Here is a 19,497-nt window from a genome sequence, read left to right as displayed (position 1 = left end):
ACATTACCAATTTTTGTTTTAGCAGTATTTCCTGTTTTCTATGGAAACATTGTCCCTTTTGCCCTAGAGGAGAAGCAAGCGTATTGGTCAGTGTAAGAGGTACCTTCCTCTCCTCTGTGAGTGGACCATTCCCTTCCATTCCGAACCATCTGCATCAGACGAATCCTCATCTTCTGTAAATCCACATACTTGTATCTGACAACGTTCTGGTTTGAACACCAGCATTTCATTCATTTCCATTTCCAGACAAAGAGGGTTGGTGAACTGCACCTCGGAGCATCCTTTTTGACAGGCCTGTAGTACTGAGGTTGTAGTATTTGTGTAAGCCTAACAGTGGGCTAGTCAGCAGGGCTCTTTGGGTATTTAGGGCCCCTTGGGGACCTTGACGATGAACACCATGGAGTCTTTGGCCTTGTTGCTGAACGCCCGGCGAATTACGTCCACCGCATGAAGATGGGTCACACGCTGCAGAGACTCACCGTCCACCGACACCAGCTCATACCCAGCCTGGAGAGATACACACACAAAGAGAGAAACACACACATACACACACACATATGCATGCATAGACACAAACATAGACACAAACACACAAACCATACACACACACACAAATACAGGTTAGAGGTGATATACACACACATAGGCCTACACATGCTTACACATGCTTACTGTGCATCCCACTTAGCGTCTTTTTCTCTAATCTCTATACTCATATCCCAGTAGATGAAGCTCAAGGTTATGTTGAAAACACACACACACACACACCAACCACACTTAATGCCTCCCCCTGCATTGTTTCCTGCAGGAAGAGAACAGAGCACTGCCGAGTTCTAGAACCCCGAGGAGAGGAAGTTCCTGTGATGTCATCAGTGCACACCGAGGATGCACCTGGCTGACACTCACAACACAACCCCACTGAATGGCTACAACATAATCACACACATAATCTATTTTACCCAAACCTGCTGGAACATCTCCCCTCATGAAACTGTTGTTCAACAAAATATTTGATCATGTTTATTGACCCAAAACATTCATGCCCTTCCTCCCGTGATGCCAGTATCAAAAAAGGTTGATCCATTTAACTAATGTCATTCATCCTCTTTGGTAAACATTTATGGATGTTATTTTTGAGGCTTCCTCTCTCTCTCTCTTTCTCTAACCAACAGGCATCATCCACTAAAGGGTCCTCCCTACTGAATTAGATCTCTCTATTGTAGTCTGGTTTGACATTACAAATACAGTATCGAAATGACAAATAGTTAGTTATTGTTATACTTTAAACCTATTCATGTGGATTATTCAGCTATGTGCATTGCTCTTAATTTCTAGGCAGTGGTGGTAGTGGATCACTATCCAGACTCCAGGCCATATTTCTGGAGAGAGCAACACTAGAACACTAGGACAGGTTAAATGGTATAATCATCTAGTTTTTAGAGTACTGTGAAGTACACACCCTGCAAACAATAATCAGTTGTTAGGATGTCCCCAGAATGTCACAAAATTGTCTCCTAAAGTTGTCAGGACGTTGTTTCATGGTCCCCTAAATGTTTTGTCTAGTTCCCGGTTGGTCCCGAGATGTCCCCAAGGAAGTTTTTAGGACGTTCTTAGGACATTGTGTCATGGTCCAATGGATGTTTTTGTCTAGTTTCCGGTTTGTCCCATGGACATCACCTGATGGTCCCAAAGAAACGTTGTCGTCCCCCACGCGCAAGCTATTTTCATTACACATCACCCCTTGCTACTGTTGCCAAGCCCATCAAGGCCCTGATTGGTGAACCAGAGTTCACGCAGCGTTCTTAGAACCTCTTCAGTGGGATAGCATCGCACCGAAACCCTTAAGGGACCTAACGGGAATGTCGCCGAATGTCCACAGGACGTCCCCTTTTTGCTGGGCAGCGATCTTACTGAGCAGACTGGTGTTCTAATGGGGGATCTCAGCTAATAGCCCAGATGAAAAGGATAGATAGAGAGAGAGAGAGAGCAGTAACCAGCACATGGCACGGATATACACTGTACACACATTCATTTACACACCTTGTGTCAACCATGCATACGCACACACTTCATGTCTAGATGGGATACAGCTTTTGTCAAACTGACGTCAAAAGTTGATTTATTTTTCATTTCAGCTAACCCTAACCATTTTAAAAAGGGTAATAAAATGATCCTATCCTGCTATGTTAATGCTCCTAACCTGCTGCGTAAGTTCTCCTAACCTGCTACAAAAAGTCAATTTTGACAAAAGCTCTATCCCTTCTAGACAAAACCGTCAAGGCAATAGCAGGCGTGACACACACACACACACACACACACACACATACAGACCTGGTGGCTAGCTTAAAGATAGGCGGTTATCAGACAGGAACAAGGGGATAGGATGTGTGTGAACAGTCAGTCTGGTGTAGTAATCCGACTTCCCCCTACTCTTAGTGTGTGGCAGATACACACAAGTTAGGAACAGGCTATCAGGCTATGCCTAGGAATTAAGGGGCTAGAGCAAACCAACCATGTCTAGCAGCTCCGTCTATATCGGTCTGTCTCTCTCTCTCTTTCCCAAACAATTCTCTCCCTCCTTGTCCTTCCCTTCCTCTCCTTCACAAAGGTCTCTGTCACGTTTCTGTATGCATGCATGTCAGTGTGTGTGTGTGTGAGAGAGAGAGAGAGAGAGGGGGAGGGGGGGGGGGACTCAGAGGGGAATTCATGGAAACTGAAAGGCTTAGCCGACACCAGATCCCTAGTGTTTGACACTCGAGTCAGGGCCCTATCGAACCTGGGAAGTGCTGTCACCTGATATGCTCACGGCAGCAACACACCCACAAACACTCCTGATTTTGAAACTTCGACCTAGTGTCTAGAGATCGCTACAGTAGGGTTGTCTCAGACATTACTCCCTTCACCACACTGTAACCTCTAACCTCTGACCTCATCCCCCTGCTTCATTCAGTATCTCTTCCCTTCTATTAATACACTCTGGCTGAGTCATATTACCCGTACATTACCTGGCCCAGCCCATGTACCTAATCAGTCATACTGGAGATATAAACACACACACACACACACACACACACACACACACACACACACACACACACACACACACACACACACACACACACACACACACACACACACACACAAAAGACCAAGCTAGAGTGCCATTTACAAATGTCACAGACCAAAACTGCTAAACACGTCACCCGGTTTCATCGGGCGCAGCTCTGATTAAAACATGAGCTGCCCTAATATTGCTAAAGAAGCTTACCTTCAGAACATCACTGGTAGAGGCAGCTCCTCCTGGAAAGATCTTCTCTATCTTGATCACAGGCTGCACCTTGGACTCCATCCCACCTGAGATACTGATACCTATAGAGCAGAGATAGAGAGTTTATACACAAAGGGCCGATGGAGGTGCAGGCTATTGTTCCAGCCAATCAACTAGTAATCCTAGTCTTCAGTCAAGACTTAGTTTATGTATTTATAGGGGTATTTTTAGTGCCGTCAGAAAGTATTTACAACCCTTGAGTTTTTCATATTTTGTTGTGTTGCAACTTGAATTTAAAATGGCGATTTGGTTTCACTGGCCTACACACAACACCCGATAATGTAGATGCGTGTTTTTAGACATTTTTACAAATGAATAAGAAAAATGTAAGCAGACATTGAATATCCATTTGAGCATGGTGAAGTTATTAATTACACTTCGGAGGGTGTACCAATACACTCAGTCACTACAACGATACAGACGTCCTTCCTAACTCAGTTGCTGGAGAGGAAGGAACCCGCTCAGAGGTTTCACCATGTGAAATAAACTCAGCAAAACAATAAACGTCCTCTCACTGTCAACTGTGTTTATTATTTGTAACTTACAGTTTTTTTCGATTGCTAAACGACAGTGGACACAACTGGAGTCACATGTGCACAACTCTAACTACAGTCTGCACAGCAGCAGTTCATGTGGACCAAACTCTAGTTCGTTTTTCATTGCTTGAACACAGTTTTCAAAACTCTACACACTTATCCCATGACTTTAACCACAACCTGCACAACACTGTGGATTTACAGCACTTTGTTCAAATGCTAACACACTGCTGTCAAAACTGTGAACCACACATTCAAAACGGAATAGATTTCAGCCTTGTGCCTTTCAAACACTGCTGATTGCAATTTCAGCTGAAAGGCTAAGCAGATGTCTTGTTTTAGACTTGTTAGTGAACACACACATATTACATTTTGGAAATGGAACAAGGAAGATGGGTTCGTGGAGGGAGAAGGGTGGCAGGGAGAGGGCGGATGCGTGGAGGAAGACAAAGAAGACAAAGAGCTGTTATTTCAGATGAAATAAGGGCTACACTTATAGACCATGTCGTGAATCATGGTCTCTCATTGAGAGAGGCAGGGTTGAGGGTGCAACCCAATCTGCAAAGATCCACAGTGGCATCTGTAATGCAAATTTTCCATCATGCAAACAGGTGAGAGTTACATCCTTACAGTAAATGAAAACATTACAGGAATCTATTTTGTATTGCAATCATAGAATATTTACACAGATATATATTACAGTAAGTTTGACTGTAAAATATATTTTTACAACAGGACCCAAAGGCTGCCCCCAACAGGGGGAAGAGGAAAAATATTTTCAGATGCACAGGAAAATGCTATTGTTGACATGGTTGTTGTCAACAATGCAATAAAACTGCGGGAGATTCAAGATAGAGTGCTGGCTGATAATGATATATTTGAAAATGTTAATTCTGCCAGCACAACAACTATTGCTCGAGTCCTAAAGAAACACCAAGTTACAATGAAACAGTTATACACTGTACCGTTCGAGAGAAACAGTGAACGGGTAAAAGAGCAAAGATACCAATATGTCCAGGTAAGACGTCTGAGGTTACTTACACAGCTATACAAAATATTTACAGTAAAAAAAACACTAGCATTTCTACAGTAAAACTGTGCACTTACTGTTTTTCAGAGAGTAATGGAGGTGGAAGCACTGGAAAGACCACATTCATTTGTATTTATCGATGAAGCTGGATTTAACCTTGCCAAAACACGGCGCAGAGGAAGGAATGTTATAGGTCAAAGGGCCACTGTGGAGGTTCCAGGCCAAAGGGGGGAAAATATCAGCATGTGTGCTGCAATGGCCAATGATAGTTTGCTTCTCAACACACCACTCATTGGCCCATACAACACAGAAAGGCTTATAGCTTTCCTAGAACAGCTCTATGCTCAGCTAGTGCCAGCAGAACAGGGGGAGCCAGTAAGAAACCCCCAAGTTTTTGTCATAGTTTGCGATAACGTTGCTATTCACCACTCTGCAGCTGTCACAGATTGGTTTGCAGCACATCACAGATTTATGGTTTTGTACCTGCCTGCATATTCACCCTTCCTCAACCCAATAGAGGAGTTTTTCTCTGCCTGGAGGTGGAAAGTGTTTGGTCACCACCCACATGACCAAATGTCTCTTTTGGAAGCCATGCGTGCCGGATGTGAGGACACGAGTCCAGAGGACTGCCAGGGATGGATAAGGCACTCCAGAAGGTTCTTCCCCAGGTGCATGGCAAGAGAAAACATTAGATGTGATGTTGAAGAAAACCTGTGGCCTGATGCTAGAGAGGCAGGATTAGCCCCTCAATTATTTGTTCGAATTACAGTATGTACTTTTAGTTTCTACCTTTTTTTCTCATTACTGTAATTCCGTAAATTACTACAGACTATTGAAGCAAACTGCTAATTTTCATTTACCTTAAAGAATTGTTATGTTCTAAAAAATTTAATAAATCATGTGAAAGAATGTCACTCTTTTCTTTGAAGTCACTGAAATTGTTCAAACTGTAAAGATGAAAAGTTTGTATTTTCTGTATTGGTGTTTGATGCTAGTGTTTTTACTCTCAGTGTGTTCTGAGTGACAGTGTGTGTTATCTCAGTGAGGGTTGTGCATAGTGTTTGGCTGCACTGAGCGTGTTTTGAGCCATGTGTTAAGAGTTGTGTTGCTTGGAATGAGTTTTGCAGGTGATGTGAACTGTTTAGCTCAGGTGACTGTTGGTAGTGCAGACTGTAGTTAGAGTTTTGCACATGTGACTCCAGTTGTGACCACTGTCGTTTAGCAATCGAAAAAAACTGTAACATGTGTAAATATTTGTATGAACATAACAAGATTCAACAACTGAGACATGAACTGAACAAGCTCCACAGACATGACTAACAGAAATGTAATAGTGTGTCCCTGAACAAAGGGGGCGTCAAAATCAAAAGTAACTCAGTAATTACTGGTGTGGCCACATTAAGTACTGCAGTGCATCTCCTCCTCATGGATTTGCCCGTTCTTCACAAGATTTGCCCGTTCTTGCTGTGAGGATGTTACCCCACTCTTCCACCAAGGCACCTGCAAGTTCCCGGACATTTCTGGGGGGGAATGGCCCTAGCCCTCACCCTCCGATCCAACAGGCCCCAAACGTGCTCAATGGGATTGAGATCCAGGCTCTTCGCTGGCCATGGCAGAACACTGACATTCCTGTCTTGCAGGAAATCACACACAGAATGAGCAATATGGCTGGTGGCATTGTCATGCTGGAGGGTCATGTCAGGATGAGCCTGCAGGAAGGGTACCACATGAGGGAGGAGGATGTCTTCCCTGTAACGCACAGCATTGAGATTGCCTGCAATGACAAGAAGATCAGTCCGATGATGCTGTGACTCACCGCCCCAGACCATGACGGACCCTCCACCTCCAAATCGATCCCGCTCCAGAGCACAGGCCTCGGCGTAACGCTCATTCCTTTGACGATAAATGCAAATCCAACCTTCACCCCTGGTAAGACGAAACTGCGAACCCAATCAGCGAAGAGCACTTTTTTCCAGTCCTGTCTGGTCCAGCAACGGTGGGTTTGTGCCCATAGGCGACGTTGTTGCCAGTGATGTCTGGTGAGGACCTGCCTTACAACAGGCCTACAAGCTCTCAGTCCAGCCTCTCTCAGCCTATTGCGGAACAGTCTGAGCACTGATGGAGGGATTGTGCGTTCCTGGTGTAACTCAGGCAGTTGTTGTTGCCATCCTGTACCTGTCCCGCAGGTGTGATGTTCAGATGTACCGATCCTGTGCAGGTGTTGTTACACATGGTCTGCCACTGCGAGGATGATCAGCTGTCCGTCCTGTCTCCCTGCAGCGCTGTCTCATAGTACAGACATTGCAATTTATTGCCCTGGCCACATCTGCAGTCCTCATGCCTCCTTGCAGCATGCCTAAGGCACGTTCATGCAGATGAGCAGGGACCCTGGGCATCTTTCTTTTGGTGTTTTTCAGAGTCAGTAGAAAGGCCTCTTTAGTGTCTTAAGTTTTCAGAATTGTGACCTTAATTGCCTCCCGTCTGTAAGCTATTAGTGTCTTAACGACCATTCCACAGGTGCATGTTCATTAATTCTATATGGTTCATTGAACGAGCATGGGAAACAGTGTTTAAACCCTTTACAATGAAGATCTGTGAAGTTATTTCGATTTTTACTTATTATCTTTGAAAGACGGGGTCCTGAAAAAGGGACGTTTCTTTTTTTGTTGAGTTTATGAGAAAATCTGAGAGATATAAGAAATATATTTTTTTACGTGTATTTATCCCTTTATTTTTGACACTAAACTATCTCCATGTATACTTCCATTCATTTTTTAAAACTGGTACCGGAGACCTTCAGTCCTAGAGCAAAACAGAGAGTCTCAGGTTTCCACAGAGGGGTCATATTAGTGAGTAGCCCAAACCATTCGGAAGCTGTAGACAGAAGTTGGCAGAAGAGGCTGTACTGACTTCAGACAAGACTTTTCAAACCAACGTTTTTGGGAGAAGACTGATTTTCGGGACGTCTCAAGGTCTGACAAACACCGCTGTAGCTCTGCCACTGTTCACTGCAGTTGCAGAAGGGCGATATCGGCGGTTGTGGTGGATTGATATTTCTAGTGGTGGAAAGATATTTCTAGCTTAAACAGACAGACTTTGATGGGGAATTTTGTATTATGTTAATTAGATTTCCGCAGCGGCGTGGAAATTGTAGGCTAAGATGGACCAATAACATTGTAGTTACTCCACCATACTAACGTAAATGACAGAGTGAAAAGAAGGAAGCCTGTACAAAATAACAATATTCCACAACATGCATCCTGTTTGCAATAAGGCACTAAACTAAAACTGCAAAGAAATGTGTCCTGAATACAAAGAGTTATGTTTGGGGTCAACAATACATCACTAAGAATTGTACCACTCTTCATATTTTCAAGCATGATGGTGGCTGCATCGTGTTATGTGCATGCTTGTCATCGGCAAGGCTAGGGAGTTTTCAGGATAAAAATACACAGAATAGCACTAAGCAAAGGCAGAATCCTAGATGAAAACCTGATTCAGCCTGCTTTTCAGCAGATACTGAGAGACAAATACACCATTCAACAGGACAATAATCTAAAAGACAATATCAAATATACACTGGAGTTGCTTACCAAGACAACATTGAATGCTCATGAGTGGCCTAGTTACAATTTTGAATTAAATCAGCTTGAAAATCAATAGAAAGACTTTAAAATGGCTAACATTCCAACTGATGGAGCTTGAAGAATTTGGAAAATAATAATGTGCCAATATTGTACAATCCAGGTGTGCAAAGTTCTTAGAGACCAAGAAAGACTCACAGTTGTAATCGCTGCCTAAAGGTTATTATAACATCTATTGACTCAGCGGTGTGAATACTTACAGTGCATTCTGAAAGTATTCAGACCCCTTTACTTTTTTCACATTTTGTTACATTATAGCCTTATTCTAAAATTGATTAAATAGTTTCTTATCAATCTACACACAATACCCAATAATGACAAAGCAAAAACCGATTGACAATTTTGTATTTTGTAATGTATATATGTGTATATAAAAAAAAGGAAATATCACATTTACATAAGCATTCAGACCCTTTACTCAGTACTTTGTTGAAGCACCTTTGGCAGCAATTACAGCCTCAAATCTTCTTGGGTATGGCGCTACTTTCACGTTCGTCATATGAATCAGACCAAGGCGCAGTGTGGTATGCGTACATTCTTTATTATTATAAGAATGAACACTGAACAAACTAACCAAAATAACAAAATGACACGTGAAGCTATACAAAATAAGTGCTGACAGGCAACTACACATAGACAAGAACCCACGAACACAAAAGGGAAAATGGCTACCTAAATATGATCCCAAATCAGAGACGACGATAAACAGCAGCCTCTGATTGGGAACCATATCAGGCCACCATAGACATACAAATACCTAGACCTGCAAAACCCTTAGACATACAAAAACCCTAGACAATAAAAAAACTAGCATACCCACCCTCGTCACACCCTGACCTAACCAAAATATAAAGAAAACAGAGATATCTAAGGTCAGAGTGTGACAGCTACAAGCTTGGCACACCTGTATTTGGGGAGTTTCTCCCATTCTTCTCTGCAGATCTTCTCAAGCTCTGTCAGATTGGATGGGGAGTGTTGCTGCGCCGCTATTTTCAGGTCACTCCAGAGATGTTCGATCAGGTTCAAGTCCAGGCTCTGGGTGGGCCACAAAAGGACATTCAGAGACTTGTCCCAAAGCCACTCCTGCGTTGTCTTGGCTGTGTGCTTAGGGCCATTATCCTGTTGGAAGGTGAACCTTTGCCCCAGTCAGAGGTCCTGAGCTCTCTGGAGCAGGTTTTCATCAAGGATCTCTCTGTACGTTGCTCCGTTCATCTTTCCCTTGATCCTGACTAGTCTCCCAGTCCCTGTTGCTGAAGAACATCCCCACAGCATGATGCTGCCACCACCATGATTCACTGTAGTGATGGTGCCGGGTTTCCTCCAGACGTGATGCTTGGCATTCAGGCCAAAGAGTTCAATCTTGGTTTCATCAGACTGGAGAATCTTGTCCCTCATGGTCTGGACTCCATTGTTTTCTTGGGGACCTTCAATGCTGCAGAAATGTGTTGGTACCGTTCCCCAGATCTGTGCCTCGACACCATCCTGTCTCGGAGCTCTACGAACAATTCAGTCGAACTCATGGCTTGGTTTTTGCTCTAACATGCACTGTCAACTGTGGGACCTTATATAGAAAGGTGTGTACCTTTCCAAATCATATCCAATCAATTGAATTTACCGCAGGTGGACTCCAATCAAGTTGTAGAAACATCTCAAGGATGATGAATGGAAACAGGATGCACCGGATCTCAATGTCGAGTCTCATAGCAAAGGGTCTGAATACTTATGTTAAAGTATTTCTGTTTTTTATTTGTAATACATTTGCAAGAATGTCTTAAAACCTGTTTCTGATTTGTCATTATGGGGTAATGTGTGTAGATTGATGAGAAAAAAAACTATTACATGTTTTATTCAGACTGTAACATCAAAATGTGGTATAAGTCAAGGTGTATGAATACTTTCTGAAGGCAGTGTATGTACATGTACAGTATGTGTGAGTATATGCTTGAGCATTTATATCAATCTTAGAAAATGTGCACCTTCCCTTCCAATATTGTAGGATTTTAACACTATATGATGATCTATGAGAACGTATGAACTGCTTTTGTTTTGTAAAGTGCCATATTTATTGAATTTATTGCATTTGTTGACGGTAGAGCTGGGGGGGGATATCCAATAAAAATATATGTAAAAATAGAACATCATAAAAAGACAGTTGAATCAGATGCGTTACACTTTGTATAGCCTTACAAGGGGTTTATTTTATACAGGGCCATTGTTATGTAATAACACTGATCTCTCCTGGTAAGGTAGAGTACTAGCAGGCTGCAGATTAGTTGGCGACTCTCAAATAGGCCTACTCACCCAGAGACTGTTTTGTTTTGGAGATGGTCACCGTGGTGATCTCATACTCCTGAATGGCTACAGGTGTTGCGTTTCCATGGTGACCATTCTGCGACCGTCCTGGCGAAAGTCTGTTCACTTGCTTCACCTTCCCTCTCTGGCCTTGTCCCACCCTCTCCCTCCCTGTCGATGGGCTTCTGTCCTGTGGGGGAGGCTCAAGCACCTGAGCCTGGGTGGGTTGAATGTTCCTGGGGGGTAAGTGTACTCTCACCTCCATGTACCCCTCGGCCATCCCTCCCTTCCTCTCAGGGCCGCCTTCCCATTGGTCCCTCCTGACCCTTCCATTATGTTTGTTCCTCACCGGCGACCGCCCCCGCTCCGGAGTGGTATCTTCCGACAGCAATGAGGTCTCATCATAGTGCCGGGGCCAGGACAAACCATTCTCTCGCCTATTTGGAGAGTGGTTGGTTTGAGGTTGCCGTCTGGTAGTGTGTGGGGATTCTGTGAGGAGCCAGTTGGGGGGTGAGGGGCTCGGAGAGCGTGAGCGTGGGGTGTGGTGGGTGTAGCTGTCCATGGGGACATCCAAGAGGGGGGTGAAAGCACGGGAAGGGGGCAGGAGACCATCCTGTAGGCCAGACACACGTAGTCTCTCTAGGTCTTCCATCAGCTGACGGTCTCTCCCCAAGTCCTTGGCTGGCTGAAGCTGGAAACCACCATGGTAGTCTGGAGAGGAGATATACAGTGGGGCAAAAAAGTATTTAGTCAGCCACCAATTGTGCAAGTTCTCCCACTTAAAAAGATGAGAGAGGCCTGTAATTTTCATCATAGGTACACTTCAACTATGACAGACAAAATGAGAAAACAATCCAGAAAATCACATTGTAGGATTTTTAATGAATTTATTTGCAAATTATGGTGGAAAATAAGTATTTGGTCACCTACAAACAAGCAAGATTTCTGGCTCTCACAGATCTGTAACTTCTTCTTTAAGAGGCTCCTCTGTCTTCCACTCGTTACCTGTATTAATGGCACCTGTTTGAACTTGTTATCAGTATAAAAGACACCTGTCCACAACCTCAAACAGTCACACTCCAAACTCCACTATGGCCAAGACCAGAGAGCTGTCAAAGGACACCAGAAACAAAATTGTAGACCTGCACCAGGCTGGGAAGACTGAATCTGCAATAGGTAAGCAGCTTGGTTTGAAGAAATCAACTGTGGGAGCAATTATTAGGAAATGGAAGACATACAAGACCACTGATAATCTCCCTCGATCTGGGGCTCCACGCAAGATCTCACCCCGTGGGGTCAAAATTATCACAAGAACGGTGAGCAAAAATCCCAGAACCACACGGGGGGACCTAGTGAATGACCTGCAGAGAGCTGGGACCAAAGTAACAAAGCCTACCATCAGTAACACACTACGCCGCCAGAGACTAAAATCCTGCAGTGCCAGACGTGTCCCCCTGCTTAAGCCAGTACATGTCCAGGCCCGTCTGAAGTTTGCTAGAGAGCATTTGGATGATCCAGAAGAAGATTGGGAGAATGTCATATGGTCAGATGAAACCAAAATATAACATTTTGGTAAAAACTCAACTCGTCGTGTTTGGACAAAGAATGCTGAGTTGCATCCAAAGAACACCATACCTACTGTGAAACATGGGGTTGGAAACATCATGCTTTGGGGCTGTTTTTCTGCAAAGGGACCAGGACGACTGATCCGTGTAAAGGAAAGAATGATTGGGGCCATGTATTGTGAGATTTTGAGTGAAAACCTCCTTCCATCAGCAAGGGCATTGAAGATGAATCGTGGCTGGGTCTTTCAGCATGACAATGATCCCAAACACACCGCCTGGACAACGAAGGAGTGGCTTTGTAAGAAACATTTCAAGGTCCTGGAGTGGCCTAGCCATTCTCCAGATCTCAACCCCATAAAAATCTTTGGAAGGAGTTGAAAGTCTGTGTTGCCCAGCAACAAACTCAAAACATCACTGTTCTAGAGGAGATCTGCATGGAGGAATTAATTCTTCACCTTGTGAAGACTTACAAAAAATGTTTGACCTCTGTCATTGTCAACCAAGGGTATATAACAAAGTATTGAGATAAACTTTTGTTATTGACCAAATACTTATTTTCCATCATAATTTGCAAATAAATTCATTAAAAATCGTACAATGTGATTTTCTGGATTTTTTCATTTTGTCTGTCATAGTTGAAGTGTACCTATGATGAAAATTACAGGCTTCTCTCATCTTTTTAAGTGGGAGAACTTGCATAATTGGTGGCTGACTTAATACTTTTTTGCCCCACTGTACATGTTATCACACACATATTAACACACACACACACACCGACACTCACTCATTCCCTTTAACCCCAGAAGACCCACTGTATTGTACAATAGTTCTAAACCTTCCTAGCACTGGTCAACCGTCTGTTTGGCAGTGACACTGTGTGGGAGTTTACAAAATGGAGTCCATTCACCAAAGGGCCCAATCTGCATATTTCTATCGGAGGTCATCACCCTGACCTGTCAGAACTCACTGGCTGTGTTTGACATGTCCGTTTTCTTCCGCCCCGGTGGAGTCAGCTGACCTTTCAATCCCTTAACCCCTCACCTCTGAGTGCTAGATGGCCGGGGTAGCGGCGGTAGAAAATGCCTTCCCTCTGCGTTTTTTTACTCTTGAATGGAGAGAGAGTTTGAGAAGCTTTTAAGGTATGCACACACACATGCACTGTGTCTGACTCTTGAATTGGTCTAGTTTGAGAAAGGCTTCAAAGGCTCCATGCAGTCAGCCCACGCATGTCTATGACTTGGCACTGCTCCTCTCTGGCTTTTGTGTTTCTCACAGAGACGTAATACAAGCCTTTCTACTGAAGTCATCTGACACAGGCCTGTGTGTGTGTGTGTGTGTGTGTGTGTGTGTGTGTGTGTGTGTGTGTGTGTGTGTGTGTTTGTGTGTTTGTGTGCAGGGCCGGGGCTGGGCCTAAGCGACATAAGCGGTTGCTTAGACCCCAGGGTTTCAAGATCTCAGTCGGGGTCTTACTGTTAAAAAGTTAAAGTAGAAGAATACACAATGTGCAATTTCAAAATGTTGTTGTGCATCAGCCATTTTTCTTTTGTTATGTCAGTCACTGGCAGTCACTCAATTAGCTCAATTAACCCATGCATGTCAGCTAACATTTTTAGTCAGTTAGTTTAGCTAGCTATATAAACTTGTAGTAATCATGGCTGAGTTATCAACCAAGCTCGAAGAGCACATGCCCAGGGGCCTTGACCTCCAGGGGTCCCCCATTGATTTTGGTAGTCACTCTCACGCAAATATCATATTAACATGACATAGGTTATGGCAAAATGTGTAGAATTTCAATACATTTGTTAGAATATATCTAAATCTTCTCTCCGGCCCTTGCCAAAATGTGTAGAATTGCAAGAAATGATCTGTCATGTAGCGAATTTATCCCACAGACCCATGGCAAAATGTGTAAAATTGCAGCAAACTTGCTTTGAAACTGCAACATTTTCTCTGCACCTCATTGCAAAATGTGATGAATTACTGGAAATGAACTCTAAAACATACCTTTTTTTCTTTCTGCCGTCAAGACGGGGGCCACTAAAAGTTTTTGACCTCGAGGTGGGGGCCCCCCAACAACATTTTGTTTAGGGACCACCAAAACTCTAGGGCCGTCCCTGTGTGTGTGCTGCATGTGTATGAAATGGATATTGGATATTGAGCAGGTGTTTCAGTCAGACAGGATATGAGATGTACTGGAAAAAGAGGGAGGAGATATGAAAAGAGGAGAAGAAGAAGAGACAGGAAGAGATGAGGAGGAGGAGGATAAGTTCTCTGGTTATATAATATCCTATTGGGATCAGGCAGAGGAGAGCGGTTAGAGAAAGAGAGTGGGTGAAGAGAGAGAGAGAGAGAGAGAGAGAGGGAGGGATGGGGGAATGAGGGGGCATTATACACACACACACACACACACACACACACACACACACACGCGCACACACACACACACACACACACACACACACACAGAGAGAGAGAGAGACCTGGTATGGGGGTGATGAGGTGTCGTCGAGGGGTTCCACTGCGAGGAGAGCGCAGGACAGGAGACCTCACTGAGGACGAGAACACAACAAAGATATAAACATACAATACTAGAATACAAAACATTACCCCCCCAACAAAACTCTCCCTCCACTCCCCCCCAACCCCTTCCCACCACCATGCCACTGTCCACCAATGCACCAACAAAATGAACAAAAGACAACAACTAAGGAAAACAACAATGCAAACAAACAAAAGACATCAAGGACAACAAAAATCAAAACAGCAAGGCCGACTGTATGTGTTTGAGTGCATGTGTGGCGCTATTTACATATGTGTATGTGTCCGAGTGTGTGCACATGAGTGCGTTTGAATGCATGTGTAAACACGTACAAGCACCTGCTTGTACCTCAGCCTGAGGCAAACAGGCATGGGATATAACAGTCATTCAAAACATATTTTTTGGGGGGGGTTTATTTTGACATTTATCTTTGACCGTCAGAAACTCCACTCCCACTTGTCTCCAGTTCCACATCCCAACCCTCAGCTTCTCTCTGCCCATCCCACCTTTCTCTGCTGGCCACCCTCTTCTGATTTCTACGAGCCATATATCTTTCAACTATGCTGTGATGTTTAACATACAGTACAATTTGAATGTATCTAATCGAATAGAATCCACAGGTTATTAAGAGTATTAGTATATTAGCAATTGACTGACCAAGTCTCTCCAGATCTCTCAACAATTCTATTTCTAGGGTCAATTTTAGAATAATGTTATGCTTTTTTAGCCATTCCTGAACCTGAGACCAGAAACAGGCTACCTGAGGGCAATACCAGAACAAATGGTATATTGATTCTGTATCCTCACAACAAAATCTGCAGAGCTGCAATGGTTGCATGCCCCAAATATTCAACATTTTGTTGGTGGCATCACATTCCTAGTGGGTCAGAAGTTTACATACACTCAATTAGTATTTGGTAGCATTGCCTTTAAATTGGTTAACTTGGGTCAAACGTTTCGGGTAGCCTTCCACAAGCTTCCCACAATAAGTTGGGTGAATTTTGGCCCATTCCTCCTGACAGAGCTGGTGCAAATGAGTCAGGTTTGTAGGTTCCTTGCTCGCACATGCTTTTTCATAAAACTAAAAAATGTTCTATGGGATTGAGGCCAGGGCTTTGTGATGGCCACTCCGATACATTGACTTTGTTGTCCTTAAGCCATTTTGCCACAGCTTTGGAAGTATGCTTGGGGCCATTGTCCATTTGGAAGACCCATTTGCGACCAAGCTTTAACTTCCTGACTGATATCTTGAGATGTTGCTTCAATATATCCACATAATTTTCCATCCTCATGATGCCATCTATTTTGTGAAGTGCACCAGTCCCTCCTGCAGCAAAGCACCCCCACAACATGATGCTGCCACCCCCATGCTTCACGGTTGGGATGGTGTTCTTCGGCTTGCAAGCCCCCCCTTTCCCTCCAAACATAACAATGGTCATTATGGCCAAACAGTTCTATTTTTGTTTCATCAGACCAGAGGACATTTCTCCAAAAAGTATGATATTTGTCCACATGTGCAGTTGCAAACGGTTGCCTGTCTTTTTTATGGCAGTTTTGGAGCAGTGGCTTCTTCCTTGCTGAGCGGCCTTTCAGGTTATGTCGATATAGGACTCGTTTTCAGCATCCAGCATCTTCACAATGTCCTTTGCTGTTGTTCTGGGATTGATTTGCACTTTTTGCACCAAAGTACGTTCATCTCTAGGAGACAGAACGTGTCTCTTTCCTGAGTGGTATGACGGCTGCGTGGTCCCATGGTGTTTATACTTGTGTACTATTGTTTGTACAGATTAACATGGTACCTTCAGGCATTTGGAAATTGCTCCCAAGGATGAACCAGACTTGTGGAGGCCTACAATGTTTTTGTTTTTTATGAGGTCTTAGCTGATTTCTTTTGATTTTCCCATGATGTCAAGCAAAGAGGCACTGAGTTTGAAAGTAGGCCTTGAAATACATCCACACGTACACCTCCAATTGACTCAAATTTTGTCAATTAGCCTATTAGAAGCTTCTGAAGCCATGACATGATTTTCTGGAATTTTCCAAGCTGTTTAAAGGCACACCCAACTTAGTGTATGTAAACTTCTGACCCACTGGAATTGTGATAAAGTGAATTATACGTGAAATAATTTGTCTGTAAACAATTGTTAGAAAAATGACTTGTGTCATGCACAAAGTAGATGTCCTAACCGACTTGCCAAAACTATAGAAATTTGTGGAGTCGTTGAAAAACCAGTTTAAATGACTGCAACATAAATGTCTTCAACTGTACTTTCCTATTTAAGCTATTTTTGTTCCTCTGCCAGTTTTGATCCTTTATATTGGGCAGACAGACCAGTTCCCTACCTCCTCCCGCTGCCACCTGCCTCTTCTATAAGGAGTTAGCACTAGAGCAGAAACAGACTGCCGCCCCGGATGTTTTTGATGTTCTTACATGAGCGGCTCTTCAGTATGTCGTAGGCCTCCAGTTCAAAGGGCATGACAATACTGTCAAAACGGCCCAGCTCTGTAGGAGGGATCAGCATCCTGGAAAGACACAGAGAGAGGATTGGTGAGAGGAACTACACATGCAGACACACACACACACACCTGCTTTGTCGTATCAGTAATAGTGACACACCATGGAGTACATTAACCACACTAGCATACAGCACACACACACACACACACAAACATCCCACATGTAAACACACGCATGGACGGACGGACATACGCGCGCACACACACACACCTGATCTCTCGTATCAGTAGTAGTTTCTCAGGTCGGTCCAGTATGGCCAGTAGAGGGTGTACTAGATCCTCCACCACACACTCCAACATAAACTGATACAGATAGAGAGAGAAAGAGAGAGGGTTCATCTTAATAGTCTCTATCAAATAATGTTGTTTTCCTTTCCTACATCTGAAACAACTGGACAGGTGAGAGAAGATTCACAGTATTCATCTTAAAAAATGTACCCCTAGGTCAAGCCTCTATTCCCTTCCCTCTACCCGCTATGCACGTGTGTGGATTTGAGACAAGGTACAGATGATGCCACCCTGATAGCTTATGCAGCGTTCTGAAGGAAAAGCTGAGGAGTTGACCATTTTGGTGTGAGGAGTAGAGCGAGTGAGTGTGACGGATAGAGGGAGAGAGAGAGAAAGAGAGGAGCTCCATCAGAAGCATTGTTTATTTAAAAACATACATACAATATCAGACACATATCGCTAACCCTTTAGCAAAAAAAATGCAAAAAATATCACTAGACTGGGAGAGCGAGATCAGATGATGGCCGATATTTGACCCTTGTCATACAGATGTTGGGTCTTAATTTCATCACTATTTTGTTGCAGATAGGAAATTCAACTTGTAGTGTATTTGAGTTTCAGACTTGATTTGCCCTAACGAAAAATGTATGTATCAACCCCTACAAAAATGTCCATTAATTATAATCCACACAATAATTCACATTTCCTGTTGCTGCAGGATTATTTTTCTGCTGTCGCAAACTGGCTCAAATGAAGATCCTACATCTATAAATGACGGGGAAAATCTGTCTTTTGTCTGAGACGCCGGCGGACACACCGATCATTGTCAGACATTCAGACACACACAGGAAACCATACTTTACATGAAACTCATCAGTCTACAGTACTATGGGTACTATGGGTACTATGGTTCACTGTTAGCTGCTCCGAAAGTGGTAGGTACTGTATGTCTGAAATTGAGAGGAACCAAGCTGTGCGCCAGAGGCAAAAATAACTGATCCCTGCCATGAAGGCTGCCAGAAAGACGTGTCCGAACGTTGCTTAAATCCACTAGACAGGCTCATCCCAGCTAACAATTCTAGGGAGATAAAGTTTTTATTGTGTTACCTGTAATGTTCCCCTGATGTTGGAGTGTCCAGTTTTCCGTTAGTTGGGGGAACATTCTATGTATGTTAGTTAAAACCTCCTAAGAAACTATTCAACATGTTTTGGTGTTAAAGTTAGAAGAACATTCCCTTAATGTCAAACAAAACCAAACATTCACTGACTGTTCTCAGAATATAACATGTTAGACATGTTTCATTGGAACATTGCAAGAACACTCCTGTGTCTAATTTTCTGAGGGCTGGGAGAATATTCCCATCAATGTCACACCAAACATACACAGAACACGGTTGCTATTTTTTCAGAATATAAAATAATAATATTCAATTACTGTATGAATAAACTTACACAAGTGTGTCAAATGTGTAAGTTAGAAGCTTTCATTGTCAAAAGACAGCGAGCTGTGACTGGATCAGCAGTTCACCAATCAGGGCCTTGATGGGCTTGGGAACAGTAACAAGGGTGTGTGTGCCCTGGGTAGAACTTTTTTTTTTAATTGGGGGGGGGGGGGGGGGGCGTTTCTATGCAACCATCAGGTGATGTCCAAAAACCTCCAGGGACCATGACACAACATTACAAGAATGTCCTGAAAAAACATACCCGGGACGAACCGGGAACAAGACAAAACGTCCTCGGGGGGCCATGACACAACGTACCAAGAAAGTCTTAAAAACGTCCTCAGGGACGACCCCAGCACCAACAGGGAACTACTGT

General features: G+C 43.5%; 1 protein-coding gene across 1 annotated transcript in view; it reads right to left on the bottom strand.

The window, feature by feature from the left end:
- Window positions 1-263: 263 nt before the first annotated feature.
- LOC110503107 (PDZ domain-containing protein 7-like) overlaps window positions 264-19,497 on the bottom strand; it is a 44,810-nt gene continuing 25,576 nt past the window's right edge. The window contains exons 10-15 of the mRNA XM_090217199.1: window positions 17,663-17,754; window positions 17,366-17,457; window positions 14,876-14,944; window positions 10,840-11,541; window positions 3,269-3,369; window positions 264-507 (exon numbers count right to left, since the gene is read on the bottom strand). Of these exons, the coding sequence (XP_090073325.1) occupies window positions 364-507; window positions 3,269-3,369; window positions 10,840-11,541; window positions 14,876-14,944; window positions 17,366-17,457; window positions 17,663-17,754 (1,200 nt within the window). The 3' untranslated portion in view covers window positions 264-363. The remainder of the gene's footprint in view (window positions 508-3,268; window positions 3,370-10,839; window positions 11,542-14,875; window positions 14,945-17,365; window positions 17,458-17,662; window positions 17,755-19,497) is intronic.

This window comes from Oncorhynchus mykiss, chromosome 23 (genome assembly GCF_057628025.1).
Source record: "Oncorhynchus mykiss isolate SJ-2025 chromosome 23, ASM5762802v1, whole genome shotgun sequence".
Lineage (NCBI taxonomy): Eukaryota > Metazoa > Chordata > Actinopteri > Salmoniformes > Salmonidae > Oncorhynchus > Oncorhynchus mykiss.
This window is presented reverse-complemented; position numbering and strand designations above follow the sequence as displayed.